The following is a 14,569-nucleotide window of genomic DNA, read 5'->3' as shown; positions in this document are numbered from 1 at the left end:
TTTTGATACCATACAAAAAATATGCGTAATTTTTTACTGTGCCATTTTCCGCGGTAGAATAGGTAAATGGAATGTTTTGCATGCTTTTTCTAATGGGTAGTTTTATAGGGTAGGTACTTAATGTGGAAAAGTCCTTGATATTACATACATATGTTCAGAAGTAAAATGAATGGTAAAATCAAAGAAAATTCAGAAGAAAAAACTATGAGCACTGTACAAAAGTCAAAATCCATTTTTTTAAAAAATCAAGGACTTTTTTATTTTAAACATAATAGGGGGCAGGGAAAATCTAATGGAATTTTCTAAACATGGGTAATGGTTATGGATACTATTTTACAAAAGGCAATAAAAACTATTATAAAAGACTATTTAGTTATCTGTAAGAATACATTTTTGTACAGTATTAAATATAATATCTTTTAAAATGCCTATTTACTAAATTCGATAAAATTGAATAAACATGAAGCAAATTTTAAAATAATTGAATAAGTAAAACAATTAAATGTTTTCTAAACGAAAATTTCTCTGTGATTTTTTTTCTTTTTTTTTTAAATAAAGCTATTAGCAAGGGAAAAATTCAGCAAACTCTGAACAAGAACAAATTAATTTTTCAACTTTCTGAGTGAAAATTTTAAAATAAAATAATGGAAAGTTAAAAAAAGCAATATTTTTTATTGAATTATTTTGCTTGTTTCAATAGAAAAGTATAAAAAAATATGGCACATTGTCTACTTATAAAATAAGAAGGGGCAATTTTATATTCCAAATTGAAACTGGACTGGTTTTCATGGATTGATATCACCTAATATGAGATTCAAGGGTTTCATTATTTTAGATTCGATTTGTACGGGTTGTCTTTTTATTGTTTGGCATTTTATGCTTTACCTAGACACAATTTGTAAACGAAACTGTTGCTAAGAAAATAGTTATTTGACATTATTTAATCTTTCTTATTTTTTTCTGAAGATTTCAGCCCAGAAATATTGCGTATTGGACGGAGTCTTTTAACGTTTCAACTTTCCTTATCGTGAAATATACGAAGTATACTGTCGTATAGGACAGAAATTGAACTTTTGGTCCTTCGGGCCGGATAAAGAAATGAAACTTTTGGTCCTTCGGGCCGAATTAAACACTTCCGCGTTTTCCACGGCACTTGACTCTAATCATTATTCATCCACGCGGACGGTATGAAATAGTCCGACATACTATACAACAGTTTCGGGTACCAATGTATCCCTGTCACATGGGAACTATTCTCGATGTGATTACTAGAAAACAAGTTAACTAAACTATGATACAATCTAACAGGTATGAAACTAAGATGGGCTAGGAATTGATTGTCAATGACCGCGTAGCATGAGGCGAAGACATTGTTGACTACGATGGTTCCGGATGTCGTCAGAGGAGCGTAGACGCCTGTCTGGATTACGTTCTCTAGCCGCGTTACGCGTTCTACATACGCCTTGCCGTTCTTGTGAACTATGATGCTGTCGTTCACGCGTACGCGTTCGGCATACGTATACTCTATATCACTCAGGATGCTCTTCGCGTTCGGCCGATGCCACCTCAGTATCAAATGCGAAGGTGTCATCTTTATGAGGCTCCCAGACTCGGTAGTAATCTGTACGAAGTTATGGACAAGGTTTGGGTCTCGGTGGAGGAATAGGAGCACCTCGCTGTATTCCATTTCTCGCCTTGCCATTCTTGTGAACTATGATGCTGTCGTTCACGCGTACGCGTTCGGCATACGTATACTCTATATCATTGAGGATGCTCTTCGCGTTCGGCCGATGCCACCTCAGTATCAAATGTGAAGGTGTCATCTTTATGAGGCTCCCAGACTCAGTGGTAATCTGTACGAAGTTATGGACAAGGTTTGGGTCTCGGTGGAGGAATAGGAGCACCTCGCTGTATTCCATTTCCCCCGTGATGGTATTGAGGGTGAGCACTTTGTCTCCTATGTTCAGATCGGTGATGTTGATGGTCTTGTGATTGTCGAGGGTGACTGTGCTGTCCCCGGTGAAACACCCGGCACCCTTCCCGTTCACGTGGGTGGTTTCTGAAACAGAAAAGCGAATGAAACATTTAGACGAGTTGTAATATTTAAGGTCTGAGATGATGAATGATTTGGACAGTGTAAAGTGTAGTGATATAATGAAATTCGGTACTAATGGACGCTTAATGGTCATGTTTACAAGGGAACAAAAAGCTTTGGTAAAAAAGGGGGCACAACGTACCTATCAACACAAAACTCCAGTAAAACAAGGATCAAAACACAAAGTATCAGTTCAAAACTCTGGAGCTTTATAGAACCTGTGAAAGGAACACTTAATATCAATACAAAATTACAAAGCTTTGTAGAACCATTAAACATTGAATGAATCACAAATACAAATCTCTGGACTATAGAACCAGTGAAAGGAACACCACGCTCAAAACAAGGATCAGAAATCAGATTATTATTATTATTATTATTATTATTATTATTATTATTATTATTATTATTATCGTCCCGAAATCGATGAGAAGACAGTATAAGAGAAATCCAGCCGTTCCGAGAACGAACATTACGAAAGAAATTATGTTTCCTCATAGGGACATTAGTTTTTCCATTTTCCATAAGATTGCGTGAGCGCTCAATGGCGAGTTTTTGATTCTGTCGTCTGTCCACACATTCCGTTTAGAGGGGCCTCAAGTTTTCACCATTCCATTTTAGGATTTACAGCGCCCTCTTGATTTTCCAACACGCGTTAATCCTCCATTAAGTCCGGAGGAATAGCACAATGCCTGGGCGGTACACAAAACACCCAGGTGGTAGATTTTCAACTAGGCGGTAGGCGGAACGACCTGCCCTCTCAAGCAGGTGATTAGAAAATGAACAGTCCACGGGAAAAAGAATGAGGGTTTTTGCCCGAACGAACTGAGGAAGAAGTTTTGAGGTGACGGTTTTGCAATTTTACTTTGAGTTTGTCTCTTTGTATGTTTGATTTACGTTATCTTTCGAACGGTTCATCCGATTTTCATGACACTTTTCAAAAATATTCAACCCGCGGGTTCGATTCCCGCCCGGGGTGGATTTTATCCTGATGGGATAATGTTCGTTCTCGGAACGGCTGGCTTTTTCCTATCCTGTCTTCCTTCTCTCTTCGATTTCGGGACGATAAGACCATAGCAGTTACAGTTCCCTCTGTCAAACCTCTTAAAAAAAACCACTTAAAAAAAAAATAAAATAATAAAAAAAAAATAAATGTACCATCCTGATGGGATAATGTTCGTTCTCGGAACGGCTGGCTTTCTCCTATCCTGTCTTCCTTCTCTCTTCGATTTCGGAACGATAAGACCGTAGCAATTACAGTTCCCTCTGTCAAACCTCTTTAAAAAAAAATTCTGGAAGAGCACCCTATTTTGATTTTTGATCCCGATTAGGAAGTCCCTCTATTGGAACTATTGCATGCAGAACTTTTGACCCTTCGGGCCGGATTTCTGGATTCTCAGTAGGAATTTGTACCAGTTGGTTGTTGTATTGTGTTAAAATAATTGATGAAATCTCGAGATTTGTGATGTTATTTTCCGAATGTTTTCAGCAAAAAACCTCCTAGGTGCCACACAACTTTCGAGGAAGTCTCTTTCACTAACAATACTCGAAATTTTTGGTACTTCGGGCCGAATAAACGGTTCAAAGCAGTAATTCTTTAGGAAGCGTTTCCTTTAATGTGTATTTAGACCTTCATTAATCAATTTTCAAATGGCCTACTGTGTCTGATGATTGTCCATGATCCAGGCGGTTTATTTCTTACTATGAAGCAACCAAGGGGGGAAAAAAATTAGAAAAATTTTGTTCTCCCTGCCCTCCCAGCCCTCAAAATTTCCAGTCGCACCCCGTAAGTTTTTGAAATAAAAACCAGTCTACAGAATCCTAAACGTCACCTGAGATTATCATCTACCGACTATACAGGGGACATGCTGAGCTCTTGTCCCCTAGCTGGGAGTCACCCAGAGGAGACTCTTTAGCCTCTAGTGGCGGGGGTGAGGCGAGATTTTGGGGGCTGGTTTTCTCTTTTCGTACGGGTATAATACAATTGGTACACAGTGAAATACTGTTTCCTTGCACTGAGAAAAAGTTGGTGATAGGGTGCCACAAGTTAGGGTGGAAGAACTCTATTATTGGGTTACTTCCTCTGATTTAGGGTTTTGGAATGCTATATTATAGTGTCGAGGGAAGGAAGACAGGATACAGCCATTCCGAGAACCTTATCTGTATAGGATAAAATCCGTCTCGGGCGGGAATCGAACCTAGCACTTGCCCTTCTCAAGACATACGTGCTACCCTCCAAGCTAACTAGACTGGACTGACTAATTCTAAAATCCCCTTCCCCACTGATTTGTGTCTCGGGTGCCTTGTCAAAACAATAATTAGCTTTGATGAGCCCGGGTGGTGACTGGTAAACCTCAACCTGAAGAACCATATAAAACCGATCTCTGTTTTCAAGATCACTATCAGATCTCCCGGGACCCTAAATCGGGCCGATAATGTGAGAACTGACAGGACCTGAATGAAATCGGACATTCCGATGTTTGAGTCACTGGGTTTTTTTTTATATGATTTTTGAAGCATTACCTACCTATTTTTGAGATGACTTTTGAAGCATTACCGACTTTTCTGTTGTGACTTTAAAACATTAGGCACTTTTTCTGGAGTTTTTTTTTTTTTTAAGTATCTACCTACTACCTTTTTACTAAAAAGTAATGAGAAAGTATTATTTTCTCATGTTTTTTGAACTTCTGGGAAACAGTTTTTGAGATGTTTCTGAGACACTTTTGAGAAACCGATACAGATTTTTGAGTTGGTTTTGAGAGATACGGTTTCCTTCAGATGGCTTCGGAAGTTAGGGGGACACGGTTGTTAATAACAGTTTAGGTTGTTGAGATATTTATTGAAGATTTTTATGCTGGGTGTTTATTTTATTACTCCAAGCACCTACCTTCTTATTTATAGTCTTGAGTCTCTTTTTATTAAATTCAGTGTGAGTTGGTTGTCTAAGTATGTCGATTTCCCAATCCAGGATTTCGTGAGCTTTCTTGAAAAAGCCCAATAAAGGTTAATGTTGGCTTGTTCAAGACAAGTTTTTCAAAAATATCTCCTCCTTTTTTTTCGCCTTTTCCCGTGTTCGAATTGGGTCAGCGTTTTTCGTCAGCCTCTCAATTTTCAAAAATACCTAACCCGAAAAATTCAAAATATTTTCAAACCTACTAAGTGATCTCTGGAATAAGCTACCTTTTTGGGTGACCAAAAACTTGTACCTAATGGGTATACCTACCCATAATACCTACCTGAGAGTAATTTCGGAACCACCCCGTAGAAAACTTCTAATGCGTTTCATTCATTCGGTATAAAATTAATTTAATTTAACTTTTATGTCGTGAGAAGCTGGGAAGACATATTAGGAATTAAATTATGTTTGTCTGTCGGTTTGATAAGATAAGATTAAGAAAAAATGTAGTTTATCTTTTTAACCCTTGGAGGCTTCTTGAGTGTGTAGTTATGGAATTACAACTATTTATAATGGTGTACAATGTTTTATTTTTCAATGGGGGATGCTTATTTTTTTTACAAACGGAGGTCTTATCGTCCCGATATCGTAGACATACGGAGGACATGTTTTTTTTTTTTTTTTTTTTTTTTTTTTTTACAAACGGAGGTCTTATCGTCCCGATATCGAAGACATACGGAGGACAGGATAGGAAAAATTCAGCCGTTCCGAGAACGAACCTTATCTATTTAGGATAATGTTCGCCTCGTGCGGGAATTTCAAGGCAGCCGCCTACCCTTCAAGCTAACTAGGCTGGCCTGATGTGAAGGGTTAAAGCCACTTATTCATGTCGCTTGGGTGTCAACCATTCATTAATTATAATTTGCATCTTGTTGTAAGTCCTATATCTCCTCTATCTGTAATATTTTGCTGACACAAAGATTTGCCAAAGCTTCCATTTACAATGTAGGTGCAAATCTAAATGGATGGTTGCATGGATTTTAAATTTGCGTCCTGAGTTTTTATTTTATTAATTGTTGTTTTTACTAGAACTTCAAAAGAGATCAAGCTTGGACATTAATTTTTAATGGCATAATTCGCGTCATAGTACATAGGTGGCTTTAGTGGGTGATGGAAAGCTACATGCTTATTTTTACTATGAGTAACATCACCCAATTATTTGGACAATAAAAGAAGAACAAATAAAAAATCCTGGGTCGATAAATGGTTAATAGAGGCCATAAAATCAAACAAAAATTTGGCTTTTGAACTATCATCTCGCGTTAGCAGGATCTCGATCAGAGTAACGAAAACCCACCACAAACATTTGGTAAGAAAATGGCACTTGAAAAACGAAATAAAAAAGATAAACACAAAAACCATTTTAAAAGATCCGTTGACTTTTCCCAGCAAACGAAATCGCCATTTTTTTTCCCGGGTAGGTGGTATGACTTCGGCTTACCCCAAAGAGAAGGGGATTTCTTTAAACAAATATTTTCTTTATCCCAAATCCATTTGTGCGTTAAACACCCCAAGTCAGACCTCTCTGTTGTTTGAGATGTTTTCGCATCATCTTTGCATTTTTTTTTTTTAATAACAGTTCCTCTCCTGTCTATCTTTTTTTATTTACTTATTTTTATTCATATTTCTTTTTCTTTTTTCTTCTTCATCTTTTCTTCTTAATCTTTTTCCATGTTTCTGACTCTTCCGCCCGATTATCCCCATTCTTTCATTTTCTTTCCATATTGATTCTTTCAGATACAGTTTTCGAGCCCACCACATAACAAAAGGCAAACATACCACCTTTTTTCCCCCTCTGTTTTCTTTAGGAATGCCCTTTCTGGTTCCGGCCTAATCTTGTTAAAGTCACCTAAAGTTAAACCGGGCGTAATGAAGGTTTTTAAATGGCTTCTGAAATTTTCTTTCTCGTTTAGGAATGAATAGATTTTGGGGTAAAAGGCGGCGTGATTCAAAAGTTAAACCTCTAGGAATTTCACGACTCTAGGAATTTTATCTGCTGAACCATCTCTTCATAACTGGCAGGATTTCTTAGAAATTAATCCCTTGACTGCGAGGGTACATTTTCCCACCTATCTCGGGGTATGAGAAGGAGAAAATTAGACAGTGAAAAAGAAGATAAAGAGATTATTCAACCAAAAAAGAAAACTTCGACATTAAATTTTAGGCCCAATCGGGCTATTTGTTTGTCGATAGCTCAGCTCAGTTTTGGAACTAATTTTCAATGAAATACGAAAACTGCATATATCTATCGTTTTTCCAGTGGGCTCTTCAATATTTATCCCTCAATGGGAAATGTATTTTTCCTGAGAGGTGTTGCCTATGCCACCTCGGCTATGGCAATACTTAGGTGTTATAGGGTCCAGATATATAGAATACATTATAGTTATAGTTATGGCAGTACTATACATAGGTGTTAGGGTCCCTCATACATTATTGGCTGGGAATTGGCGGTGGTGGTATGTATGGTGTAAAAATGACATGGTACATGACAATATTATGACATGGTATATGACAATAATAACATGCACCATTAGGCAGTGTTATGACTCGTGACCAAGTGTGGGTATCTACTAACGACTATAGGTGCAGCTGTGCTTAAACCGAGTGTAGTCGATGGCCTAGCTTCTAAGAAGTAGGGCTTATCGTCCCGAAATCGAAGAGAGAAGGAAGACAGGATAGCGGAAAGCCAGCCGTTCCGAGAACGAACATTATCCGTTCAGGATAAAATCCACCCCGGGCGGGAATCCCCGGCCTAGCGCCCACAAGGCAGACGCGATACCAACCATGTCAAGGACTAGGAAGGAAGTAAAGGAATTTTAATTGTGTTGAACATTAAATGCTTTTCACAAATGATGTTCCCCGCTTAATATACTATGCTAAAAAAATTTGACATGACTTGGACTCGAACCATCAACCTCCAGGTCCAGGGTCCACCGTGCTAACCACTACATCACTGAGGTTGGTCAAGTTAAGGACTAACTGAAACATCGGGCGATATTTAGAGGGCCCATCCCCCATGTGTGTTACCGTAGCATATGAAATGTCAAGTAGGTAGCTAACTGATGCTACGTGTGGATCCCAGGGATCCAACTTTAACGGCTGAAAAGGTTAAATCTCTCACATGCCATATTACGTTTCGTTAGCTGAATAATAAAAACATCTATGTATCTATTTCTTTTATTGATAGGTATTGAAAAAGTAAACGCAGAATTGAAAATAATGAGGAGTTAAGGCCCGTTCGTGAATTTCATCCGATTTTCTTCCGAACGGCAAGTGTGAACGGTCCTTTAGCACATTGTGTACGATGTGATCCATTTTTGTATCACAGTCACTATGCTGGTGGTACGGTGTGATCCACTTTTGTATCACGAGACTTCCTTCAATCTAAGGCCCGTGATACAAAAATTTAGAGAAGGAAAGAGAGAAAAAGAAAGCTCCTATGTATGTCTTCGTGTGAGACAGAGACAGTGCTATCTGCTTCCTCTTCCTTTTCTCTCTTTTTAGAGGGAGAAAAAGCTTAGAAGAGAAGAAATATGGAGCTCTTGTTTACATTTCTCTATCTAGTGGTATATATCTTTATCTAATGATATAGGGTAAGTGTACCATTTATTCGCCCACCTAAAAAACGTACCATTTATTGGCCCACCTGTGCCATACGCCACATAAGTCTGAACTGGACGAACTTTTTCAAGATCCAATTTCATCAAAAGAAAGGGCTTAAAGACTGCTAGCGAACCAGTGCTATTCAAAAATTGTAGTCATAAAAAGAAAAATTAGAAAAATAAATGTGGGCAGGTGGGTCAATAAATGGTACGTTTTTTAGATGGGCGAATAAATGATACACTTACCCTATCTAATTATATCAACGAAAATCATGAAAACTCTCTCTTACCTGTTTTGACGGAACAATGGATGTGATTTCTGGACTCGTAATAGACCCAATCGAAGCCAGCCTCGACCGCCATCCGCGCCAGTAAACCGTATTTACTCGAGTCTCTATCCGACGTTGTGATGTCCACTGCTCTCCCCTCGTAGTGCAGTGAATCGGAAGCGTGGTGTCCCTCCTCATCCCATCCTTCTATCACCCGGAGTCGAACCCCCGGCCACTCGTTCATAACGCTGATGGCTAACGTGTTGAGCTTCTCTTTGAGTCGCTGGAAACAGAAGAAGAGGAATGTTAAGTTAGTAATGTTTAATTCCATACACACACAGAGAAAAAAAAAATTGGACGAAAATCCTTCAAGTCTCTTGGTAGGATTTTCAAATGTTGAAGTTCTTGTGATTTGGATTCAAGAACATAGAGAAAAGTACAAGTAGGTATATAGGTTTTTTATTTGCACAATAGTGCAACAACTTGGGCGGGATAGCATACTGCAAGAATTTGAACGATTTTTCACGCAGTGTAATGCTTAAAAAAAAGAGGTTTGACAGAGGGAACTGTAACTGCTATGGTCTTATCGTCCCGAAATCGAAGAGAGAAGGAAGACAGGATAGAAGAAAGCCAGCCGTTCCGAGAACGAACATTATCCCATCAGGATGAAATCCGCCCCGGGCGGGAATCGAACCCGCAGTGTAATGCTTAATTGCATACAGAAAAAGCCCACTCCGAGGCTTAGGTATAGAGGCAAACAGCCCTAAAGGATGGGTCAAGGTACGAATCTAGGTTATTTCAGGAGAATTTACTTATTTTTATTCATTTTTTTTTTTTTTTTCTTCTTCTTCATCTTTTCTTCTTAATCTTTTTCCACGTTTCTGACTCTTCCGCCCGATTATCCCCATTCTTTCATTTTCTTTCCATATTGGTTCTTTCAGATACAGTTTTCGAGCCCACCACATAACAAAAGGCAAACATACCACCTTTTTATCCTCTCTGTTTTCTTTAGGAATGCCTTTTCTGGTTCCGGCCTAATCTTGTTAAAGTCACCTAAAGTTAAACCGGGCGTAATGAAGGTTTTTAAATGGCTTCTCATTTTCGTTCTCGTTTAGGAATGAATAGATTTTGGGGTAAAAGGCGGCGTGATTCAAAAGTTAAACCTCCAGGGATTTCACGACTCTAGGAATTTTATCTGCTAAACCATCTCTTCATAACTGGCGGGATTTCTAGGAAATTAATCCCTTGACTGCAGGGATATTTTCCCACCTCTCTCGGGGTATGAGAAGGAGAAAATAGGTAGACAGTGAAAAAGAAGATAAAGAGAGCTTGATTTCCCGGAGCTTATTATCAGTGAGAGCGGTCCATTCATTATTCCAAGAGGAGATAATTTTCAATTTCATTAGAACTTTGTAGTCTTTGATTTGTTCTTTTTTAATCAGGGGGCAATTTAGGGTTAGGGCTTCCCTGGCGAGTCTATCTGCCTCTTCATTGCCTGGTATTCCCACATGAGAGGGAACCCAGACAAATTCGAGATAATTTTCAATAAAATACGAAAACTGCATATACCTAGCGTTTTTCCAGTGGGCTCTTCAATATTTATCCCTCAACGGGAAATGTATTTTTCCTGAGAGGTGTTGGCTATGCCACCTCGGCTATGGCAATAATATCGTGGTGTTATAAGGTCCAGATACATAGAATATATTATAGTTATGGCAGTACTACATAGGTGTTGGAGTCCCTCATACATTATTGGCTGGGAATTGGCGGTGGTGGTATGTATGGTGTAAAAATGACATGGTATATGACAATATTATGACATGGTATTCAATGGCGAGTTTTTGATTCTGTCGTCTGTCCACACATTCCGTTTAGAGGGGCCTCAAGTTTTCACCATTCCATTTTAGGATTTACAGCGCCCTCTTGATTTTCCAACACGCGTTAATCCTCCATTAAGTCCGGAGGAATAGCACAATGCCTGGGCGGTACACAAAACACCCAGGTGGTAGATTTTCAACTAGGCGGTAGGCGGAACGACCTGCCCTCTCAAGCAGGTGATTAGAAAATGAACAGTCCACGGGAAAAAGAATGAGGGTTTTTGCCCGAACGAACTGAGGAAGAAGTTTTGAGGTGACGGTTTTGCAATTTTACTTTGAGTTTGTCTCTTTGTATGTTTGATTTACGTTATCTTTCGAACGGTTCATCCGATTTTCATGACACTTTTCAAAAATATTCAACCAAAAAAGAAAACTTCGACATTAAATTTTAGGCCCAATCGGGCTATTTGTTTGTCGATAGCTCAGCTCAGTTTTGGAACTAATTTTCAATGAAATACGAAAACTGCATATATCTATCGTTTTTCCAGTGGGCTCTTCAATATTTATCCCTCAATGGGAAATGTATTTTTCCTGAGAGGTGTTGCCTATGCCACCTCGGCTATGGCAATACTTAGGTGTTATAGGGTCCAGATATATAGAATACATTATAGTTATAGTTATGGCAGTACTATACATAGGTGTTAGGGTCCCTCATACATTATTGGCTGGGAATTGGCGGTGGTGGTATGTATGGTGTAAAAATGACATGGTACATGACAATATTATGACATGGTATATGACAATAATAACATGCACCATTAGGCAGTGTTATGACTCGTGACCAAGTGTGGGTATCTACTAACGACTATAGGTGCAGCTGTGCTTAAACCGAGTGTAGTCGATGGCCTAGCTTCTAAGAAGTAGGGCTTATCGTCCCGAAATCGAAGAGAGAAGGAAGACAGGATAGCGGAAAGCCAGCCGTTCCGAGAACGAACATTATCCGTTCAGGATAAAATCCACCCCGGGCGGGAATCCCCGGCCTAGCGCCCACAAGGCAGACGCGATACCAACCATGTCAAGGACTAGGAAGGAAGTAAAGGAATTTTAATTGTGTTGAACATTAAATGCTTTTCACAAATGATGTTCCCCGCTTAATATACTATGCTAAAAAAATTTGACATGACTTGGACTCGAACCATCAACCTCCAGGTCCAGGGTCCACCGTGCTAACCACTACATCACTGAGGTTGGTCAAGTTAAGGACTAACTGAAACATCGGGCGATATTTAGAGGGCCCATCCCCTGGACCACAGTTTGAGCACAGATTTTCTATTAGCACCGGCTTATCTGATGGGAACACACATCTCTTCTCTGACATAAATTAGTATTTAGTACACCACATACCACATATTAATACACCACATATACACACTCCTCATATGTCTAATATGAATTAAACACAGAGATAACAATCATAATGCCGATCATATCGAGTGATATCTGATTTACGATTATTGTCCAAGCATGATTTGAAATTGAAATCGAACAATCGGAACTGCCTGCGATTTCTTTAGATATTTATCTTGCTTAGACATATATGAGATAGATCATATTTATCTTCGTTGGAAAGGTGAGAAATTTGCACTTTGTTCTTAAGGTGAATACAATGTACAATGGATTGTAAACATTACGTATTATGTGAATTATAGTATAACATATCCATTACATAAATTATTATAATATAACATAGGTATTTATCATAATTATGTCTTTGAGTGCATTCCGTGATGTCTAATTAAAACATGAACAATTTCCTCTGATTGGTGGAGAGGGCGACCAATGATAAGAGAGGATTAGAGACATTACTCGATTTACTGGAATATGTAGGGGTGTTTAGTCTGAGCTGCCAACGCTAATCGAGAATAAGGCCCTTGTCGTAGCCATCACAACAGGCAGGGCGATAAATCCCTTAGATAATGACTTCATGGACGGGAAAACGGATATTTTTTTATATTTTTTGCCCAATCCCAGTTTTTGCAAGAATTTTCCAAGTCAACTTTGAATATTAACTCGACAGTCTCCATACCCGGTGAATTAATCATGTTCAATTGTTCATGATAGACCGTAGGAATGTATCACACATGGCTAACTCAAAATCCACCCTGTATGGGCAGACTATACTAGACTGTCCATGAGAAATAATAATAAAATAAAAATTAACAAATAGGGTAAGTGTACCATTTATTCGCCCACCTAAAAAACGTACCATTTATTGGCCCACCTGTGCCATACGCCACATAAGTCTGAACTGGACGAACTTTTTCAAGATCCAATTTCATCAAAAGAAAGGGCTTAAAGACTGCTAGCGAACCAGTGCTATTCAAAAATTGTAGTCATAAAAAGAAAAATTAGAAAAATAAATGTGGGCAGGTGGGTCAATAAATGGTACGTTTTTTAGATGGGCGAATAAATGATACACTTACCCTATCTAATTATATCAACGAAAATCATGAAAACTCTCTCTTACCTGTTTTGACGGAACAATGGATGTGATTTCTGGACTCGTAATAGACCCAATCGAAGCCAGCCTCGACCGCCATCCGCGCCAGTAAACCGTATTTACTCGAGTCTCTATCCGACGTTGTGATGTCCACTGCTCTCCCCTCGTAGTGCAGTGAATCGGAAGCGTGGTGTCCCTCCTCATCCCATCCTTCTATCACCCGGAGTCGAACCCCCGGCCACTCGTTCATAACGCTGATGGCTAACGTGTTGAGCTTCTCTTTGAGTCGCTGGAAACAGAAGAAGAGGAATGTTAAGTTAGTAATGTTTAATTCCATACACACACAGAGAAAAAAAAAATTGGACGAAAATCCTTCAAGTCTCTTGGTAGGATTTTCAAATGTTGAAGTTCTTGTGATTTGGATTCAAGAACATAGAGAAAAGTACAAGTAGGTATATAGGTTTTTTATTTGCACAATAGTGCAACAACTTGGGCGGGATAGCATACTGCAAGAATTTGAACGATTTTTCACGCAGTGTAATGCTTAAAAAAAAGAGGTTTGACAGAGGGAACTGTAACTGCTATGGTCTTATCGTCCCGAAATCGAAGAGAGAAGGAAGACAGGATAGAAGAAAGCCAGCCGTTCCGAGAACGAACATTATCCCATCAGGATGAAATCCGCCCCGGGCGGGAATCGAACCCGCAGTGTAATGCTTAATTGCATACAGAAAAAGCCCACTCCGAGGCTTAGGTATAGGAGCAAACAGCCCTAAAGGATGGGTCAAGGTACGAATCTAGGTTATTTCAGGAGAAGGCCGTTCCGAGAACGAACATTATCCCATCAGGATGAAATCCGCCCCGGGCGGGAATCGAACCCGCAGTGTAATGCTTAATTGCATACACAAAAAGCCCACTCCGAGGCTTAGGTATAGGGGTAAACAGCCCTAAAGCATGGGTTAAGCTAACGAATCTAGGTTATTTCAGGAGAAGGGGAGAGAGACTTTAGGCTGCTTACAGTGGGTAGGCTTTGATTTGACAATAAAGAGATAAAAATATCTGAGGAAGGAATGAAGAAAGAAAGAAGGAAAGGAAAAATAAAAGAAAGGATAAAAGATAGATAGAAAGACCTATATTTCTTCCCTATATAGAGGTTTGATAGAGGGAACTGCAACTGCCAAAAGGTCTTATCGTCTTCTCTCTATCTGATTTGACGCCTGACCTTCACCTTCCTAACCTTTTCCTACTCAAATAGGGTCGGCGTTTCTTGTCAACCCCTTTCAGGAAGCCCTATTGTGTGCCTTCTTTTACGCCTGACCGATTTGGCTAAAAT

At 39.1% G+C, this 14,569-nt stretch overlaps 1 protein-coding gene across 1 annotated transcript; it reads right to left on the bottom strand.

Annotated features, from left to right (window-relative positions):
• Positions 1 to 682: 682 nt before the first annotated feature.
• Positions 683 to 13,536, bottom strand: LOC103513373 (protein hedgehog-like). The gene is given in 4 exon segments (XM_026826587.1): positions 683 to 1,684; positions 1,686 to 2,059; positions 8,944 to 9,288; positions 13,267 to 13,536. Coding segments are annotated over 4 exon segments (1,467 nt in total). The 5' UTR covers positions 13,490 to 13,536; the 3' UTR covers positions 683 to 1,159.
• Between the last annotated feature and the right edge of the window lie 1,033 nt (positions 13,537 to 14,569).

Source organism: Diaphorina citri, unplaced genomic scaffold (genome assembly GCF_000475195.1).
Source record: "Diaphorina citri unplaced genomic scaffold, Diaci psyllid genome assembly version 1.1 scaffold964, whole genome shotgun sequence".
Taxonomy (NCBI): domain Eukaryota; kingdom Metazoa; phylum Arthropoda; class Insecta; order Hemiptera; family Psyllidae; genus Diaphorina; species Diaphorina citri.
Note: the sequence above shows the minus strand (reverse complement) of the source record. Positions and strands in the feature narration are given on the sequence as shown.